Genomic DNA, 22,309 nt, shown 5'->3' on the forward strand with positions numbered 1-22,309 from the left:
TCTTTGGGTAAAAGGAGCAGAGGCAGAGTCAGGAGAGAAGGAAACTAGAGGTATGAAAAGGAGCAAAGAAATTTACCTCTAGATTCCTTCTCCGCTAACTCTGTCTGACAAAGGGTCTCTACCCGAATCTTCACCAACTCCTTTTTTCCAGAGATGCTGCCTCACCTGCTGAGTTACTCCAACATTTTATGTCTCTAGAACGCATACTAGGTTGCATCACAGCTTGGTTTTCGGAACAGCTCTGCCCAAGACTACAAAAAATTGCAGAGTAGTGGCCCACTCAATATACAGATCAGATTTCCCACCATTTACAGTTCATACTGCCTCGGAAAAGTCACCAGCATAATCAAGGACCTTTCCCACCCAAGTTATTCCTCCTTCTCCCTACTCCCATTGAGAAGTTAAAGCTTGAAAGCACATCTCACAGGTTGAGGAACAACTTCCTACCCTCTATTGTCAGATTTCTAAACTAGCTAATTTCCATGAGCTAGGGTACAGCCCCAAATTTCCAACCCATTTAATTGCAGATATTGGACCATGTCTCAGGAACTGTTATGCCACAGTATTGAGAAACTATATTCAGCACTTTGGCATAATTCTCTTCGGTCTACCTTTAGTTGACCATTTACCACCATGTGTTTGGCTTGATTGTATTCATATACAGTACAAACTGATTTGATTGGATAGCACGCAGAGAAAAGCTTTTCACTGTACTTATACAGGTGACAATAATAAACCTAAACACAAGGTTAAAATTAGACAGTGAACTAAAAATCAAACAGCAAAATTTAATGCCGTGCAATCAAGGAACTGCAGATGAGGTGTAGGAAGAAACTGCAGATTCTGGTTTAAACCAAAGCTAAAGGCATGTTGGCCTTCATAACGAGAGGATTTCAGTACAGGAGTAAAGAGGTTCTTCTGCAGTTGTATAGGGCCCTGGTAAGACCACATCTGGAGTATTGTGTACAGTTTTGGTCTCCTAATTTGAGGAAGGACATCCTTGTAATTGAGGCAGTGCAGCGTAGGTTCGCGAGATTGATCCCTGGGATTGCGGAACTGTCATATGAGGAAAGATTGAAAAGACTAGGCTTCTATTCACTGGAGTTTAGAAGGATGAGAGGGGATCTTATAGAGACATATAAAATTATAAAAGGACTGGACAAGCTAGATGCAGGAAAAATGTTCCAAATGTTGGGGGAGTCCAGAACCAGAGTCCACAGTCTTAGAATAAAGGGGAGGCCATTTAAAACTGAGGTGAGAAGTAACTTTTTCACCCAGAGTTGTGAATTTGTGGAATTCTCTGCCACAGAAGGCAGTGGAGGCCAAACCACTGGATGAATTTAAGAGAGAGTTAGATAGAGCTCTAGGTCTAGTGGAATCAAGGGATATGGGGAGCAGGCAGGCACAGGTTACTGATTGTGGATGATCAGCCACGATCACAATGAATGGCGGTGCTGGCTCGAAGGGCCAAATGGCCTCCTCCTGCACCTATTTTCTATGTTTCTATCGAAACAAAAAGCTGGAGTAACTCAGCGGGCCAGACAGCCCCTCTGGAGAAAAGGAATGTGACATTTCACGTCGAGACCTTTCTTCAGACTGAGAGTCAGAGGAAAGCGAAATGAGAGATAGAGACAGTGATGTAGACAGATACAGAACAAATGAATGAAAGATATGCAAAACAGTAATGATAAAGGAAACGAGCCATTCATTGTTAGCTGTGTGCTGGGTGAAAATGATGAGACTCAAGACAACTTTGAAGCAAGTATGACTTGGGTGGGGGAGGGATGGAGAGAGAGGGGATGCAAGGGTTACTTGAAGTTAGAGACGTTAATAATCATACCGTTGGATTGTAAGCTGCTCAAATGAAATATGAGGTGTTGTTCCTCCAATTTGCGTTTGGCCTCACTGACAATGGAGGAGACCTTGGACAGAATGGTCAGTGTGGGAATAGGAATTAAAGTGTTTGGCAACCAGGAGATCAGGCACGTCCATGCAGACTGAGCGAAGGTGTTCAGCGAAATGATCACCCAGTCTACGTTTGGTCTCGCTGATGTACAAGAGTCCACACCTTGAACAATGGATACAGTAGATGAGGTTGGAGGAGGTGCAAGTGAACCTCTGCCTAACCTGAAAGGATTGCCAGGGTCCCTGGACAGAGTCAAGGGAGGAGGTACAGGGACAGGTGTTGCATCTCCTGTGTTTGCAGGGGAAGGTACCTGGAGAGGGGGTGGTTTGGGTGGGAAGGGATGAGTTAACCAGGGAATTGTGGAGGGGGAGCTAGAGCAGTCCTGCGAGGTACCCGGAACTGCAGAGGCTGGTTTACTGAGGAAAGGCACAAAGTGCTGGGGTAACTCAGCGGGACAGGCAGCATCCCTGTAGAACATGGATGGGTGATGTTTTGGGTCAGGAACCATCTTCAGACTGATGCGGGGGTGGGAGGAAAGAAGAGTGGAAGGGAAAGCACCAGTAAAGCTCAGGAAATCCCCTCTTCTAAGATTTGGGACATCTCACCAAGTGCTGAAGGTTATAATTTTCAACAATGTTTTGAATGCTGAGAATGAGTACAAAATGAAGCAAGTTGATTCTTAATTAGTTCAAATTTAAGGCTAGCTGGTTCCAACAAGAATTTGCCAAATCAAAATTATTAAATGAACTTGAGAAAATGCTAGTTGTCGCAGTTATATCAATAAAGTTCCAAACTAATGATTTCTTCACAGTGAGAGAAAATACATTTTTTAAAATGTGAAGAGTAACGAACTGATGGTGCCTGAACTGGGAAGAACTATGACATGGATAAATGGAAATGCTGCCTTCATATAATTGATCTGATGTTTAACAAGTATACAAATCTAAATTTGATGTTGTGAACCAATAATCATGTGAACTATCAGCTTGAGGATGCAATGTATTAATTTAGTCATTACTCAAGATTTTCTTGTGTAATGGAAACAATTTTAATTCAATGGAATGGGAATGTTTTTATTTGAATGCCAATCAGTAAGTCACTGTATAATTGCAATTTTAGGGTAGCTAATGTTATCCCACTTTTTAAGAAAAGAGGGAGGGAGAAAACGGGAAATTATAGACCAGTTAGCCTGACATCAGTGGTGGGGAAGATGCTGGAGTCAATTATAAAAGAAGAAATTGCAGAACATTTGGATAGCTGATCGTTCCGAGTCAGCACTGATTTAAGAAGGGGAAATCATGCTCGACTAATCTTCTGGAATTTTTTGAGGATGTAATTAGAAAATGGTCAAGGGAGAGCCAGTGGATGTAATGTACCTGGACTTTCAAAAAGCCTTTGATAAGGTCCCACTAGGGACCTTAATCTCCCACTAGATTAGTGGGCAAAATTAGAGCACATGATATTGGGGGTGGGGTACTGACATGGATAGAAAATTGGCTGGCAGACAGGAAACAAAGAGTCAGGATTAACGAGTACCTTTCAGAATGGCAGGCAGTCACTCGTGGGGAACTGCAAGGCTCGGTGCTAGGACCGCAGCTATTTACAATATACATTAATGACTTAGATGAAGGGATTAAAAGTAACATTAGCAAATTTGCAGACGACACAAAGCTGGGTGGCAATGTGAACTGTGAGGAGGATGCTTTGAGGATGCAGGGTGACTTGGACAGGTTGTGTGAGTGGGCGGATACATGGCAGATGCAGTTTAATATGGATAAATGTGAGGTTATCCACTTTGGTGGTAAGAATAGAAAGGCAGATTATTATGGAAATGGTGTCAAGTTAGGAATGGGGAAGATCTGGGTGTCCTTGTTCATCAATCACTGAAAGTAAGCATGCAAGCACAGCAGGCAGTGAAGAAAGCTAATGGCATGTTGGCCTTCATGACAAGAGGAGTTGAGTATAGGAGCAAAGAGGTCCTTCTGCAGTTGTACAGGGCCCTAGTGAGACCACACCTGTGTGCAGTTTTGGTCTCCAAATTTGAGGAAGGACATTCTTGCTATTGAGGGAGTGCAGCGTAGGTTCACAAGGTTAATTTCCGGAATGGCGGGACTGTCGTATGTAGAAAGACTGGAGCGACTGGCCTTGTATACAATGGAATTTAGAAGGATGAGAGGGGATCTTATTGAAACATAAGATTATTAAGGGATTGGACACACTAGAGGCAGGAAACATGTTCCCAATGTTGGGGGAGTCCAGAACCAGGGGCCACAGTTTAAGAATAAGGGGTAGGCCATTTAGAACAGAGATGAGGAAAAACTTTTTTACTCAGAGAGTTGTAAATCTGTGGAATTCTCTTCCTCAGAAGGCAATGGAGGCCAATACTCTGGATGCTTCCAAGGGAGAGTTAGAGCTCTTAATGATAGCGGAGTCAGGGGGTATGGGGAGAGGGCAGGAACGGGGTACTGATTGCAGATGATCAGCCATGATCACATTGAATGGCGGTGCTGGCTTGAAGGGCGGATTGGCCTACTCCTGTACCTATTGTCTATTGTCTATAAATGAGGTTGGCTGGCTCGGGTTACAATGTAGGAACATTCACCTACTCTTGTGATAAATGCTGTTCGAATCTGCTCGATTATGAAGACACAAAGAACTGTAGATGCTGGAAACATTTACAAACACTTTGTAAAATAAAGTTTTGAGAGTGACTCAGCGGGTCAGGCAGTATCTGTGGAGGGAATGGACAGGCTACATTTCGGGTCAGGACCCTTCCTCAGAGTTACTGTGTGTTTTGCTTGATTAAAAAGATGGGGAAGTACCAGGACCAGAAACTCCGTTGAGACATTCACAATATAAACAAATGACCTGTCTAATTAACTGATAAATTCTCTTGTTTGGTCTTTTGTTTCCATGACAGCGTCAATTCCATCATGCAGCAAACTGAGTAAAATAAAAGCCCAGCATGTCAGCCAGCATCTGTGGAGGGAATGGTCAGCCAGCATTTTGGGGCAGGGCACTTCTTCAGTTTCATATTCATTCCTCCCACAGATGCTGCCTGACCTGTGGAGTTCCTCCAACACTTTGTTTTGCTCAAGATTCCAGCATCTGCAGTTCTTTGTGCCTCTGAACAAAGTAGTTTAGTTCAGAGATTCAGCATGGAAATTGACCCTTCAGCCCACTGGGTCCATGTTGACCGTTGATTACTCATTTACACTAGCTCTACATTATCCCAATCTTATCCACTCCATAGACATCAAGGCCAATTTTAAGAGGTCAATTAACTTACAAACCCACAGGTCTTTCCGATGCGGGAGGAAACCGGAGCATTCGGAGAAAATCTAAGAATGTGTAAACACCACAGTGGCCGAGGTCACAATCAAACCTGGGTTTGTGGTGCTGCCACACAGCATCTTTACCAGCTGCTACACTTTGCTGCCTGGTAGTTGAATATAAATCGAATGACATTTTCCACTGAGCTTGAATACCATAATTCTAGAATTTGCAAACATTTTACCATTTTTAGAGAGCTTAAGATCAAATGATTCAAAGCTTACCTTTCTACTCCCCCTTCACTGACATCATGCAGTAAAACATAGTACTTCAACGTGTTTGGAATAAACCACTTTGGATACGAGTAATCACTGCTGTGCTGAATACGATGCTGTTCTTGTGATAGCTTGAAAAACTGTTCCATTGAGTCAGAGTCTCTTGATGACACCACTAGCATGCCTGCAGGTACACTTAAGGAAAATGCAGTTCAAACAATTTCTAAATTGAATGCCTTTGGTGCACAGGTAAAATTATGAAAATCACATTTGTTAATGTAGTGATACCTCAATTGCAGATTTGATATTTTCTTTTTCATCAGGTTAATTGGTTTCGGTAACTTGTAAAATTGTCTCTAGTGTGTCGGATAGTGTTAGCTTACGAAGTGATCACTGGTCGGCACAGACTTGATGGGCCGAAGGGCTTCTTTCTGCGCTGTATCTAGCAGAAATCTAAAGAGGGGTTTGCAGCAAAGGCCAAATTCAAACTGAATACACAGCAAAAAGAAAGTGCTGGAGTAACTCAGTGGGCTGGGCAACATCCCTGGAGAACATGGATAGGTGACATTGAGTTGAAAACGTCACATATCCATGTTCTTTGGAGATACTGCCAGACCCACTGAGTTACTTCAGTACGGTGTCTTTTTTGTAAACCAGCCTCTGCAGTTCTGAATTCACAGTGGATGCTTCTGTCCTGCTGTCTCCATGGTTTGTGATTCCTAGTTGTAGTAGGACAATTACTCAATTTAGCCAACACAAAGCAGCTAACGAACCAAGTGGAAAGACGGCAATGGAGCATTTAAATGGTACAATTGTGAAGGAATATGGGGTTCGAGCAGGAAAACCTTTTCAATAGCAGATCAGGCATAAAAGGACAAATGGGCTTACATTCTTGTGGTCAATAAAAGCAAACTGCTCAAAGATGATGCCAACGAAAGGCAGCATTGCATTTCAGTATCACGGCAGAAATTAAAGGAGTTTGGTGATTTCAAAGCATTGTGTACTATACAAAGGTTCACTTTGCATGACACCAAATCGACAGATAGCCCCCACTGCTGGATATAACACTTTTATTGATGATGTACTCTATAAAGGACAAGGTTTCTGTGTACTTAGAGGTGCATTTTAAAATAGGCCGAAGTCAGCACAGTTTTGTGAAGGGGAGATCTTGCCTGACAAATCTGTTGGAATTCTAAGAATACAAGATTAAAGTGCAATCACATAATACACAACTCATTTTAATTACCAAACAGAATTACTAACCAGAATGACCAAGTATTTTAGACTTGCGGAAAAATGCCTGAATTTCCTGGGGTTCATGCCAGATCTCTGGTTAAAATTCCACACATGCAACGTGAGTGGGTGTGACTGTTAAGGACAATGTTCACCAGGGCCATTAGATCCATGTTCACCAGTGGTGGGATAGGGTTCATGTGGCAGTGAATTTAATTTAACATCTCATCCAAAAGATGATACCACCAGGAGAGCGGCATTCCATGTGCAGTGTCGAACTGAGCCCAAAGATATGTGCTCACATCTTCAGTGGGCTCAAATGCATGACCTTCTTACAGGATGACAAGAATGCCTGCATGGAGCCACGCTAATAGCCCAAGTGACAATACTGGGAACGTTACTCCATGGTAAAATACAATTGCATACAATTTACTGACATGTTTCCAAGCTGAACACAACCAAGAAAATAATTTGAAATATAAAAGGGATATATCTGTGAAGCTCAAATAATTTCAGTTGCATTCTTTTTGAGGTAAAATGTGGATCATTTTCCAAAGACCACAAACATCCAAATGCAAGCCCTAGTCCACGTGGCAATCAAGGGAATTTTCCACAAGCCAAATTAGAGGATAAGTTAGAATCTACAGAAAGGAACTGAGTTTCTCCAACAAATTGTGCCTGTAGTCGGAATCTAACCTGGAGTAAGCCAGTTGAATTGCAGAATTGCATAACCTGGCTGTCTTATTTGTTCACCCTATCCCCACTACCCATCTTGATTAAATAGTAATGCCCTCACAACTTACACCACACACTACTGCCGCAAAATCTGCTCAGCGACTGTGGAAACGAAACTCTCACCCCTGACACGACCACTCTCAATGGTAATAGATCTGGTCTTTTGCGTTACACTAGCTCTATTGCTGCACGCATCTCATTCACTCATCACTTGCTGACTTATGCTCGATAATATTCCAGTCACACCTTCATTTTAAGATTCTCATACTTTGAAAGTGTCTCTTGCAGCCTCACCTTCTCTTACCTCTGCTGCACAGCCACTATAACCCTCAGTGACAATAATCCTCTAAATCTGTCTTCTTATAAGTTCTCTCGTTTCATCACTCCACCAGCAGTCATGTCTTTAGCTGCCTGAAGACTCCAACTGCAGACCTCTCTCTAATTTAACATGTTCATTAAACCTCTACACTTTGAATAATCATTTGCTAACCTACCGTATTTTCTCCTTGTGCTTGACACCAACTTTTATTGTCAGCCCTCCTGGGAAGATCTGTGGGACGTTCTGTCAAATTGAAGGCTCTACAAAAATTCAATTTGTGGTTCGCTTTCATGTTCTTCAGCCCTGGTAGCTCACAGCTCCTTTGATTAGTTGCAGTCAATTACACTGCCAAACTTCTAAAACCTATCAAAATCTTGTTTCTGTAAAAGATACATAGAAACATTCGGCCCTTCGAGTCTGCACTGCCATTCAATATGATCATGGCTGATCATCCAGCTCAGTAACCTGTACCTGCCTTCTCTCCATACCCCCTGATCCCTTTAGCCACAAGGGCCACATCTAACTCCCTCTGAAATATAGCCAATGAACTGGCCTCAACTACCTTCTGTGGCAGAGAATTCCACAGACTCACCACTCTCTGTGTGAAGAAATACATCTTACTTTGTCAGGATAAGCATATTAAGACCATGGGCAAGCCAGAAAAAGGATACATGCCAAATAGTGGTGTAGAAACTCATGGTCTGATGGAGGCATGGACTGGAAGAAGTATTCTCTGTAGGCTTCAAACCAGGGAGTGGTAGCTAAAAGAATACAGAATTTAGAAACAATTAAAAATTCATGAACTATTTTAAAAATGCTGCCAAATGGATACCAAGATAAAACATTCACACTGAACAATAATTCTATTACAAGCAAAATAATTTTTTACACAAAGTATTTTGCCTTGTGCTTTGCGACGCCCAAAGACCTTTCACATTAACTCCACAGGCTGGTGTTGAAGAAGACACCTGATCTTCCAGATCAATGCATCGAACATGCTGCAGAGGATTTTTGTCAGACATGATTTGACCACAAAACACTGGACATATTAGGATATGGGAGGGGGAGGGGGAGGTTTTAAGCAGTGATTAAAATGTGGATGGAGTTAGAGGATTCTAGATCTCGAGGTCGTTGGAGAGCCAGAGACAGAGGAGAACAGAAATCCTTTAGACCACAGTCAATTTAAGGACTACTGAAATGGGAAAAAATTAGATAGAATCAATGATTAGATAATCATAGATTCATAGAGTGGAAACAGGCCCTTTGGCCCAACTTGCCCATGCTGACCAAGAGGCCCACATCTGCACGTTTGACACATATCCCTCAAAACATTTCTTATCCATGAACATACCTGAATGTTCAGTACTCCATGTGCCAGATTCTTGCCCAGTCTTTTAACCAATCTACATCCCTGTTGTAGGGCAAAAAGTACCTACACAGTGTAGGAGCAAAATGGAAATGCCATGCGGAGTTGATGTTAGTAAAGGGCAATTTATTAAACTGGTGCGCACCAGGAGGCAAGGCAAAGCAGGTTTTGGGTGAAGGCGAGCATCAGTTTAATAAATCGCCCGTGGCTTCAAACACCAACTCCGTGTGGCCTTTCCATTTTGCTCCTGCACTGTGTAGTTACTTTTTGACCTCTTCACAACTTAATTTTTGTTAACTACTTTGGTGTTAAGAGCATTTAACAACATGCCTTCTGTTCCTTCACCAAATCATTTATATAAATTGCAAGTTTGAAGCAGTGTTCCGACCTAAAACGTCACCTATTTATTTTCTCCAGAGATGCTGCCTGATTCGCTGAGGTACTCCAGCATTTTTTGTCTATCTTCTATATAAATGGTAATATGAGACCCCAGCAACAGTACCACTCTATACATCTTGCCAACAAGAAAAATGGCCCTAATTCATTGTTTACTACAAACCCTGTTACTTCCCACACCTTTTCTGCAATAACCTTTGAGCAAGCATTGTATGAAACTGCTTCTTGAATGCTCAGTATATCCACCTGTTGCTCCTCTCTACAGTAATTTTTTTTAAAAAGAGCAGTAAATTGGTCAGGCCATGTTGACTTTGCCAGATTGCTTTGAATTTTGAGATGGCCTGCTTCAACATAACAGCTTTGTCATAATAGCCTTGCCCAAGTGCCCTACCATAATATAATAACCTCCAACATTTGCCAATGACAAATGAGAAGGACTTTGCTTTGTGCAGTCCCTACTGGGCATCTTCTGCCATATCAGCTATTGCAGATCAGCAATTAAAATGCTAGCTGATAATTCTGATATGCGTCTGTTTTCTAGCCCTTGTTACAAAACACAGCAAATTGCATCCAGATCTTTGATGGGTTGAAGGTGCACCATGACTTTGACGGATGTTTGACAGCTATCAAAGACCTTAATGAGCACTCAACTGACAAAATGCAACAGTGCCATACACAAGACATCCCATTGAAGCTGCATCTCTGTTCCATCCTGCTGCACCATTTACTGAATAGATCGAGTGGATGTGGAGAGGACGCTTCACCTAGAGGGAAAGTATTGGACCAGAGGCCATAGCCACAGAATAAAAGAACATACTTTTAGAAAGGAGATGGAGGAATTTCTTTAGTCGGGGAGTGGTGAATCTGTGGAATTCATTGCCAGACAGAAATGGTGGCCAAGTCATCGGGTATTTTTAAGACAGAGATTGACAGATTCTTGATTAGTATGGGTGTCAAGCCTTATGGGGAGAAGATAGGTGAATGGGGTTGAGGGGGAAAGATAGATCAGCCATGATTGAATGGCAGAGTAGAATTGTTGGGCCAAATGGCCTCATTCTGCTCCTATAATTTATGCATTTATGAACCATTGTACACATCATGTTGGTCATTTAAAAGGTCCACAATCTGCAGTTTCCCCAGTGACATCATGCCGAGAGCTGACTTCGGGTGAAATGGGTGAAATCGTGCAGGTGGACAGAAACCTCCAAAAAATTAGAGGATTCAAATTGTTAAAAAAATCCAATTGGTAATTGTTTTAAAAATCTAGAATATAAAAACAAACAAATAATTATAATTTTAACATCCCACCATTTTAAGGGCAGTACAGTGGTGCAGTTCATCTATGGCCATTAACTATCCTGGCATTACAAAACCTTTATTTGAGGACTGAAGTTTTTGTTTTATCGTTTTAGTTTAGTTTACTCATTTCATGAAAGCTTCTAGCACAAAAACTGAATTCCCAAGTCAGGAGGATCTTCTTTACCTGGTTCCAACTGCTTCCGAGGAATACCATTATTTACTTATCATTTCCAAAAGTGTGCCTTCATAATAACTGACCATCATAACTTCATTCATGAATTATATACAACATGACATTAGCAATTTATACTTCAATGTTTTCTTAAGCTTCCACTAAATGCAATTTTTTTTCAAATGGAAAAATTCTGAAAACAAATGCTGTTGGTAAATTTGAATGTATTTTAACTAATCAGTTGATTATTTTATCATCAGTATCTCTCAAAAATAGACCCAGTTATATTTCTGGCGGTTCTTTGCAATTTAAGAACTGAGTTAAAGCACGTGACACTAAAGGAATTAACAATTCAAACACCAGCTGATAAATAATTCTGATATTTGCCCATCTTGGCAAATTTTAATGTCTTGATTTACTGTATTTTACTTTGTCAGAAATTGTGTAAAGTGGATTTCTGTGAAATAGAGGAAAATAGGAAATTTACTCCTTCCTATATTGATTCCCAGCTACTGTTCATCTCGTGTAGATGGTGCATCATGGTCAACAGGGACAAGTTGGGCCGAAGGGCCTGTTTCTGTGTTGTGTGACTCTATGGTCGTTTCTGGTGAGATTGTTTGTTTCACAACAATTCTATCAACTTTAATGCAAGAAAATTAAAAATGATTCGCTATATCAAACTCAAGGTAGCAATAGATTTAAAGTGTCAAATTACAAGTACTACGATTAATCACCTTGTACTTCCTATTTATTTTTAGCAGTAAAATTATCGAAAACCTTTAAATTTCTTTCACCTTAAAAGAAGAAGCATTTTCTCAAATAAAACAAAACCCTGGACACAATACATTTAAAGTGGTGGGTATGTTATAAATTTAGTATTAATCCAATTTTTGCTTTCTAAATTCAGTATCAACTTATGCAAAAAATAATTTCTGCAATAATAAACCAATTAGATTAAATTAGGAAAGATTAGATTAATAATCCCAATACGATAAATTGTTAATTCCATGTGGTATTTTTAAAATACTTTTTTTAGAAAGGGGATGGGCTGTTTGAGTGAGTGGTAAGTGGAAAAGCAATGCATTGCTTCAATTATCCAGACAATTGAAATCAGAATATCAGTAGCTATCATGCCTTCTGAATTATCCAACCTTGACCTGTTTTTCTACCTACTCTGTACCTACTCAGTAACTGTACACCGAAGATAGACAAATTGATGGAGTAACTCAGTGGGACAGACGGCATCTCTGGAGAGAAGGAATGGGTGATGTTTTGGGTTGAGAACCTTCTTCAGACATGGAAGGGGAAGGTGTGAAATGAGAGATCAAAGGGGACATTGATCAAGGAAAATGTAGAATAGATCATTGTTCGCTGAGGGGAGGGTGACAACGAAGCATACAATCAGTAAAATGTAATCAGTTACCCCAGCATTTTGTGTCTATCTTCAGAGTCAACTAGCATCTGCAGTTTCTTCCCACACAGTAACTGTACACTGTGGACAGCTTGATTGTAATAATGTATAGTCTTTCCGCAGGCTGTATAGCATGCAACATAAGCCTTCCACTGTACTTCGGTACACAACAATAAAATAAACTACTCTCAGTGGCAATTGAAAATAAAGCATTTATTTTGACGAAGGGACTCAACCATTCCTTCTCTCCAGAGATGCTGCTGGTCTCCCGCTGAGTTACTTCAGCATTTTGTGTCTGTCTTCGGTTTAAACCAGCATCTTGCAGTTCTAAGCATTTATTTTTCATGTATACTGATGATACCTAATTAGACCTTGCCACTGTTTCTTTGATCTTCGGTTGCTTTTATGCTAAAACTTTAATTTTACATAAAGAAAGTAATGTAATTTTTTCCACTTCTCTACTATCCACTGCAAGTGTTTTCTGCTTGCTAAATATCAGAAAGGTCAGTTTATGAACCCGTCATGTTTCCTTATTAAAATCTATTTGAAAACACCATTCCTTTTCCCAGAATTCTGCAATAGAACCAGAAACTTTGATGGCATACGTATCAGCCTTGCTGAGTTTGAGACTTTAAATTAGGGTCAAGCTTTTGGACATTTGGACATCACACTGTACATTCAAACAATCTATAATTCAGATTTGTACAGTGAAACAATACTCAAGTGAATGAGTTCTTAAAACTGAAACAAGATAAATGTAAAATGTAAATGCAAAGGCCATGTACAAAATCTTCCTTCCCATGCCTCTATAACTTAGAAGATATCTTCCACATTTGATCACTATCTACATTTATTGCTGCTTTAACACACAAAAATGTCCCAAGATGCTCGGAGAAATTTTACCAAAACAAGCCCCTTTCTTTAACTTTTAATGGGTCACTGATGTACACATAGTACTGCAGAAACGGAACCATTATCTATATGCTTTAATATAATTATCAATTTGGTAAAACAAAAGAATAGATCCCAGAGGAATTGTTGCATTTGTACTTAGGGGAATATGAAGGACTTTGGGAGATTCTGGTCTCCCCACAAGCAAACTTGGATCATAAATAGTCCAGAGTCCTCAAGCCTGTTTTACAATCTTGGTCAATCCTCTAACTTCACTCGTCTGTCTGATTGACAGACCTCTTAGTGTTCAAAGACATATTAATCTTAGTTTTAAATGAACTCAATATCACAAATGACTATCCCGAGCATCCAAAGCACTCCATCTGTGCCAGAGAATTCCAACTATTTCCAACCTTCTAAGTCAAAGTTTTCCCTCCCTTCAGTCCAATTACATATATCAGACAGTTTCTGGACTTCCCTGCCAGACACGACCTAAACTGCATGTTGCCCTCTGCAGTCTTATCGCAATGGCCTGGGCAATTTCATTAAGACTTATTTTTATATTCCAATCCACAGCCCCCCACCATCCAAATTTGCAATAACTGTACATCAAAACCATAATTACATCCATCTAAATTCACCTCACCAGCCTCTGCAATCCACACATCATTGCAATGACATTTCCATCACCATCAACATGATCCCACCATCAGTCACATCTTCCCATTCCCACTGCTTCCCACAGAAGCGGCCTAGGATGGCCGCGGGATATTTCTCTGCTGGGCGGGGGCTTCAATGTCGGGAGCCACGACCGCCCCGACGTGCAGCAACAGCGGCAGCGACAGCGACAGCGTGTTCGCCCGCCCCGGATCGGACTTATCATCGGCGGAGCCGGCCGTCTTCGGAGGCTGCGGGAGCGGCTGCGACGCGACGCGCCTTGGGCTTGGCCCGCTGTGGACCGTCCGGTGCGGCCTGCAACCACAACAACCTGGCTGCGGGCGAGGCACAGCGGGAGAAGGGAAAGACATTGTGGCCTTCCATCACAGTGAGGAGAGGACTGGAGGAGACTCACTGTGATGGATGTTTCTTTGATGGATGTTTCTTTTTTGTGTGTTTTTTTGGGGTTGGGTGGTTCAAGTGCCTGTTTGATGTTTTTATTGTTGGACTGTGTTTTGGGGGGTTTTAGGGTGTGTGATTTGAATGCCTATTTAATGCTTCTATTGTTGGACTGTGTTTTGGGGGGTTTTTGGGGTTGGGTAATTTGGGTGCCTGTTTAGTGCTTTTATTGTTGGACTGTGGGTGATTGAATTAACATTTTGTTCAAGATGGCCGCGCCGTTGTGTTTGGCTGCCTGCCACTGTATGTTTCTTTTTTTCCTAGTCAGATGTGCAGCACTTTGGTCAACGTGGGTTGTTTTTAAATGTGCTATACAAATAAATTGACTTGACTTGACTTGACTTGACACAGAGACCAGTTTCCAAGAGAGAGTTAGATTTAGCTCTTAGGGCTAAAGAATTCAAGGGATATGGGGAAAAAGCAGGAACGGGGTATTGATTTTAGATGATCAGCCACGATCATACTGAATGGTGGCCGAATGGTCTACTCCTGCACCTATTTTTCTCCGTTTCTAATGTTTCTCAGCAACTCCTTGATTCACTCATCCCTCCCCATCTAAACTGCCCCTGCTCCATGTGCTTTCCCCTCCAATGGCCGGGAAGGAGATGCAACAGCTGAACCTATACCTCCTCCCTCACCTCCATCCCCCCCCCCCAGCAGTCATTCCTGGAAAGATAGAGACTCGCATGCACTTCTAATGTCATCCATTGCATTTGGTGTACCTGGTAAAGCCTCATTTATAGTGGCAGGACTAAGCATAAACTAAGCAAACATTTCGCCAAACACTTGCCTGCTGGATCTCCAGGTTGCTTACCATTTTAACTCTTCTTCCTGCTCCCATACTGACTTCACTGTCTTGGGATACCTCCTTCATTGCAAGAGTGAAGTCACAGACAAAAACTGGGAGAACACCATCTCATATTCCACTTGGGTAGATTACAATCCAACAGTGTGAACATGGAATTCTCAAATTTTAAGTAACATCCTCCTTCCTTTTCTTTTTCTGTGTACGTACACATCTCTCCCACTATCCCCCCCACTCTTTCCCCCCTTTACCTTCCCCCACACCTGTCCACTTCCACCTATATCCCTCCCTGGCTTTTCATTTCTCTTCTCTTCCGACTCCCTTGTGCTCCTTTGCAACTGACATTTGTCCGCCCATTTGTCAATCAAACCCTTCTCACCAGTATTCACCCATCACTTGCTCCATTTTGTTCCACCCCCACCTCGTTTCCATCTTCCTCCCCCCCCTCCCATTACAATCAGTCTCAAGCATCCCGACTTATCTATCTCCTCCCTCCACAGATGCTGCCTTTACCCGAGTTAGTCCAACACTCTGTTTTTGCTCAAGATTCCATCATCTGCAGTTCCTTGTGTCACTAAATGCTTAAGCTCTGTTCAAAAGTACTGCAGTTGGCAGGAAAAAATGTGGCTACGAAATGCAAAGTATATGAATTAAGTGGAATGGACAATAGAGAAACAAACTGCTTGGTGCAGATGGAGAATATCAGTATTCATACAAGCCTTCTGCCCCTTCACTAAAAAATTATCTTCCCTTTTTCCTTTACCCACTCCTATCAATGTCACTTAAATGCAACATTGCTGCTTGTTTTAACTATTCCTCTAGTGATAAGTTCCACATTTTCATCGCTTCCTAGACATAGAAATGTCTCACGAGTTCCCTGACATATTAGTAACCATATTTAAACCATAACTCCAACTTTTCCAATTGAAAGCCAATCAACTATTCACAGTCCATAAATTACCATAATCCAATATCAACTTTTGGAACAGATGGACAGTAAAGTGCAGCCAAATTATTTTTAGTTCCATTCCATCTCTCACATACAATGAGAACACCAGCCTGTATAGTAGAATAAGATAACAGTTACTGAGCTGTTTGCAAACACAGGCAGTACAGTGTGTTCCAAGAATAACCATCGAGTTGAAGGTAAATAATAATCATTTCACTTAAGTGCAGACACACAGGGAAGGAGACAAATTCAGAAGTACTCACCAACTTGGTATTTGCTCCTAACATAAGATATGTCCAATTCAATCTACAAAATGACCAGCTCCAAATTTCAGTCAGAACACTGAAAAATAGCTGTTGGCCCAACTCATACATGCTGATCAAATTGCCTGCCTATGCTCATCCCATTTGTCTGCATTTGTCCCACATAGGTTCAACCCTTTCCTACCACGTATCAGCACAAATATCTTTAAAATGTTATTGAAACTGTCTCTGGCACTTCCTCTGGTAGCTTGTATGATATATGGACCATCTTCTGGATAAAAGGTTGCCCCTCAGGCTCCTATTAAATCTTTTCCCTCTCACCTTAAACCTACACCCTCTGGTTTCCCACTGGAACAAAGACCATGCATTCACCCTATCTATGCCTCTCCACAAGATCACCCCTCAGTCTCTTAAAGCAAGGAATGAAGCTCGGATCAGGCTCCAGAGGTTTATCCAGCACTTCCTCTACTGTAATGCAGTCTATTACCAGGACATCCCATTAACATTCCCCAAGTTCCCTAGTATTCAAAGGTAGACACAAAGTGCTGGAGTAACTCAGCGGGATAGGCAACATCTCTGGAGAGAAGGAATGGGTGATGTTTCGGGTAGAGACCCTTCTTCAAACTGAAAATGGATAGAAGAATTTATTGTTACCAGATCAAGTTCCAATGATCTGGTATTAATAAATGGAGGTAATACTTTTCTAAAATATTGTGAAAAGTAATAAAAGAGTGTAACTTCCTCTATCTCCCATACCCTTTTTCTTTTTGAAATTTGGCATTAGGAAATGGAGATCCTCAGTTATTTTCTAATATTTATAAAGTACGATATGTCGGGGGAAAAAAAACTGGAATGCCATAATCTAGATATTAGCATTTCCACGAAGATGTACAATTCAAGTTATTCGCTGCAAAATCTCTTCAATGATTAAGATTATTAGTATTGCTGAACGAATTCTCTAAGACATGGACACACAGAATCAGTTTACTCCACCCACCGCGCATGGAAGGTCAGTGCCCTCCATAATGTTTGGGACAAAGACCCATCATTTATTTATTTGCCTCTATACTCCACAATTTCAGATTTGTGATGGAAAAAAATCACATGTAGTTAAAGTACACATTGTCAGATTTTATTAATGGGTATTTTTATACATTTTGGTTTCACCATGTATAAATTACAGCTGTGTTTATAGTCCCCCCATTTCAGGGACACATGGCTTCACAGGTGTTTGTAATTGTTCAGGTGTGTTTAAATGCCTCCTTAATGCAGGTATAAGAGAGCTCTCAGCACCTAGTCTTTCTATCACCTTCGGAAACTTTTATTGCTGTTTATCAACTTGAGGACCAAAGTTGTGCCAATGAAAGTCAAAGAAGCCATTATGAGACTGAGAAACACAAATAAAACTGTAAGAGACATTAGCCAAACTTTAGGATTACAAAATCAACTGTTTGGAACATCATGAAGAAGAGAGCACTGGTGAGCTTACTAATCGCAAAGGGACTGGCAGGCCAAGGAAGGAGATGCAACAGCTGATGACAGAAGAATTCTCTCTATAATAAAAAAAATCCCCAAACACCTGTCCAACAGATCAGAAACACTCTTCAGGAGTCAGGTGTGGATTTGTCAACGACCACTGTCCGCAGAAGACTTCATGAACAGAAATACAGAGGCTACACTGCAAGATGCAAACCACTGGTTAGCCGCAAAAATAGGATGGCCAGGTTACAGTTTGCCAAGAAGTACTTAAAAGAGCAACCACAGTTCTGGAAAAGTCTTGTGGACAAATGAGATGAAGATTAACTTATATTAGAGTGATGGCAAGAGCAAAGTATGGAGGAGAGAAGGAAATGCTCAAGATCCAAAGCATACCACCTTATCTGTGAAACACGGTGGTGGGGGTGTTATGGCCTGGGCATGTATGGCTGCTGAAGATACTAGCTCACTTATCTTCATTGATGATGCAACTGCTGATGGTAGTAGCATAATGAATTCTGAATGAAATCCTATCTGATCAAGTTCAAACAAATGCCTCAAAACTCATTGGCCGACAGTTCATTCTACAGCAAGACAATGATCCCTAATATACTGCTAAAGCAACAAAGGAGTTTTTCAAAGCTAGAAAATGGTCAATTCTTGAGTGGCCAAGACAATCACCCGATCTGAACCCAAATTGAGCATGCCTGTCATATGCTGAAGAGAAAACTGAAAGGGACTAGCCCCCAAAACAAGCATAAACTAAAGATGGCTGCAATACAGGCCTGGCAGAGCATCACCAGAGAAGACACCCAGCAACTGGTGATGTCCATGAATCGCAGACTTCAGGCAGTCATTGCACGCAAAGGATATGCACCAAAATACTAAGCATGACTACTTTCCTTTACATTACATTGCTGTGTCCCAAACATTAGGGTGCCCTGAAATGGGGGGACTATGTATAAACACTGCTGTAATTTCTACATGGTGAAACCAAAATATATAAAAATACCTTTTTATCAAAATCTGACAGTGTACTTTAATCACGTGATTTTTTCTATTACAAATTTTAAATTGTGGAGTACAGAGGCAAATAAATAAATGATGGGTCTTTGTCCCAAACATTATGGAGGGCACTGTAAATAAAATGCCCGCAAGGGTATCAAAGTGAAAATAGGGGCATTTCTACAAATGGGAGCCAACCGAACCACTTTATATAGCCCTCAGGCTTCTGAACTGTCCTTCCATAAGATAGGTACTGCTCAATTCGTATCCCATTGCAGACATTGGACTTTGTCATTGGAATTAATGCACTACAAAACTGAGAACTATTTTCTGCACTCTATATCTTTCCCTTTGCTCAATCTATTGTGCTTGAGTTTGGTAAGGTGTAGCTGGTAGAGCTGTTGCCTCTCAGCACCAGGGACCTAAGTTCGATCCTGACCTCGGGTGGCTGCCTGTGTGGAGTTTGCAATTTCTCCCTGTGACCACATGGGTTTTCTCCGGGTGCTCCAACTTCCTCCCATATCTCAAAGATGTAGGGGTTTGTAGGTTAATTGGCCTCTGTAAATTGCCCCTAGTGTGTCAGGAGTGGATGAGAAAGCTGAATAACAAAGAACAAATGTGAATGGGTGATCAATGGATGATGTGGATTCAGTGGCCAAAGGGCTTGTTTCCATGTTGCATCTCCAAATATAAAACAAAGCTTTTCAATGTGCCTCAGTACACAGGACGACAATAAACCTAAACCTGTCCATTAGATCCAAAGGCAAAGACTAAACATAATGTGCATTCAAAAGGCATCGTACTTCAATATACAGCTGTGTCAAAATCAAACTCCAAGCAAAGGCAAAATAGTCCGTAAATCTAAAAGTGCAATGCAAACATTGGAAAAATTATCAATGTAGATAAAAGACATTAGTTCCAATCTATTGCACACACTAAGCAAATGCTTTCAATGTCAGAGTAGTCTTGAAAGGTGCAATTCCATCCAAATAATATGAGCTACAAACATTTTGATACAAAGTATCAACCTAACATGACACTCAAGTGGACACAACATGCTGGAGTAACTCAGCCGGTCAGGCAGCCTCTCTGGAGATCATGGAGAGATTTTGTTAGGGGTAGCACAGTGGCGCAGCTGTAGAGTAGCTGCCTTACAGTGCCAGAGACCCAGGGGTTCGATCCTGACAAAGGGTGCCACCTGTACAGAGTTCCCACGTTCTCCTTGTGACCGTGTGGGATTCCTCCCGGTGCTCCAATTTCTAACGTCAGTCCAAAGATGTGCAGGTTTGTAGGTTATTTGGCCTCTGTAAATTGTGTAGGATAATCCTATGGTAAGGGGTGATCGCTGATGTGCGCACACTCGGTGGGCCAAAGTTTCCATTCTGTATCACTGAAAGTATAAAGTTTTGAGTTGAGACACTTCTTCAGGCATTCTAGTGTCAGTCCTCAGTGAGTGCTGCATCAACAGAAGTGTTGTCTTTCAGATGAGACATTAAACCGAGGTCTCATTGGCCCTTTTAAGTAGATGTAGACAATTGGATTGTTCTTTCAAAAGGACTCTTGGAGATAAATATGGTCTGGTTTACTTACCCATGAACAAGAACACAAGAATAAATTAAGACATTAATAGAGCTCCATTTGTGACAGCTTATCATCAGGAAACTGTTCTGCTACGACACCTACATTACAGCTGGCCTAAAATACAAAAGCAATCTAAGGTGCCTCACAGTAAACTCATTGAACATAAACATCAAGCCCAGTAATGACAATAGAGACACAAGAGTCTGCAGATGCTGGAATCTTGAGCAAAACAAAGTGCTGGAGGAATTCAGCGAGTCAGGCAGCATCTATGGAAGAAACGGATAGGCGACGATTTGGGTAAGGACCCTTCTTCAGATTTTGATTCTGCAGAATCAGAACCTGACATTAGGACAGGTAGCTAAACACCTTGCGAAAACCTGGGATTTAAGGACAATCTTCAAAAAGGTTAGGGGAGGTGGAGTCAGGCGAGGCGGAATGCGGGGGGTGCTGCAGGGTCAGATGTAAAGAAAAGGTCTTAGGAGAGAGAAAATGGATCCAGGTGGAGAAGATGCTAAATGGAAGTACAAGAGACGAGTGGTCGAGGAACACAAAAGTAATCGGGGCAGTAGTGAAGGAGAGGAGGGTACAGTCAGATTATGAGTACCCTGGAAGAACCAAGTAGAGGAAATGGAGAGTTAAATCTGCAAATACTATTATGTTTGTTTCGAGTTGGTCTCTTAACTGCTTTGATTTTTGCAACAAATAGCATGCAAACACAGCAAAGAAAACAAGAGGTATGCATTTAGCCCTTGAATCCACCTTAGCCATTCAAGTTGATCATGACTGCTTCAGCAGCTCGTCTGCAATATAAAGTCCAAGAAAAACATCAGCAGTCAGAGAAGATGGAGAGCTACAAACTAGCAAGGTAATTTTAATGAAAGGAAATGGAAAGGGGAGAAGTTAAGTAGCTCCAAAGCCCACACCAACTTTAAAAAATACCTGCATGGAACTTGGACGAACTCAGCTGCGTCAAAGTGTCTTTCCAATTATTGTACCATGGAACACTAGCTTTAACTGAGCGATCTGATGGAAAACAGAAGACGATATTAATGACCCATCATCAGAGTTAAGAACTCATTTAATCATTATAGAAACGTCCAAAATCAGGCTTTCTAAAACAACTTGGTGTTTCTAACAGAATTATGCTTGGAAAAACTAATTTTCAACATCCAAATACATTTACATTCAACATAGAGCCCAACTCTGAAAATGTAGCAACCTAACCTAATCCACACAAATGTCCAGCTGATACAACCACCATTACTCTCAAGTGCTGCCTCACCTATTCAGCTTAGTGTCTACTTTTGTGTGCTCAAATAGCAATTGACATTAAAAACAAATCACAAAAAAATTAAGGCGTTTTAAAAAATAAATCTGATTTAAAAGCAACGGGTAGGAAGAAATCTTGTAATTAACATTTCACAATGCACGTTTAAGCAGGCAGACTCAGTTGCACTTCGCATCTTCTGATGGTTAAGGTCTTCCTTCGGTGTGCTCATATTTTGAAGTCTTCAGAACTGCATTCGAGTACAAATTTATTTCGGCTTCCATGGTATTGGCTTAATTTTATCCACACACCTCCATTAGAGTGGTTCATGCTGTGAGAAGGTCTCGGCTATTAAATAAATTAACCTGGGACTTAATCAGCCACATGACACCAGTCAAACTAAAAGATAACTCACAACCACAAAAACAAGCACCACAAGCCTTCATTAGCCAAGTCATATAAAGGGGAACCTATCAACTTTGAATGAAGCCGCAGACACCTCACTATATCTCAAAGTCAAGAAAGAATGGGACAGGCAACCAGAATGTCACATCCGCCCTTGGAGACTGAA

General features: G+C 41.3%; 1 protein-coding gene across 2 annotated transcripts in view; it reads right to left on the bottom strand.

Moving 5' to 3' along the window:
• The window catches only part of trappc8 (trafficking protein particle complex subunit 8), a 125,795-nt gene that overhangs the window by 70,835 nt on the left and 32,651 nt on the right, over positions 1–22,309 (bottom strand). The window contains exons 3-5 of one of the 2 annotated variants that reach the window (XM_078398028.1): positions 21,411–21,494; positions 8,413–8,502; positions 5,464–5,638 (exon numbers count right to left, since the gene is read on the bottom strand). In XM_078398028.1, the coding sequence (XP_078254154.1) occupies positions 5,464–5,638; positions 8,413–8,502; positions 21,411–21,494 (349 nt within the window). The remainder of the gene's footprint in view (positions 1–5,463; positions 5,639–8,412; positions 8,503–21,410; positions 21,495–22,309) is intronic. The other variant, XM_078398029.1, reaches the window with a different exon arrangement.

Source organism: Rhinoraja longicauda, chromosome 4 (assembly GCF_053455715.1).
Source record: "Rhinoraja longicauda isolate Sanriku21f chromosome 4, sRhiLon1.1, whole genome shotgun sequence".
Lineage (NCBI taxonomy): Eukaryota > Metazoa > Chordata > Chondrichthyes > Rajiformes > Arhynchobatidae > Rhinoraja > Rhinoraja longicauda.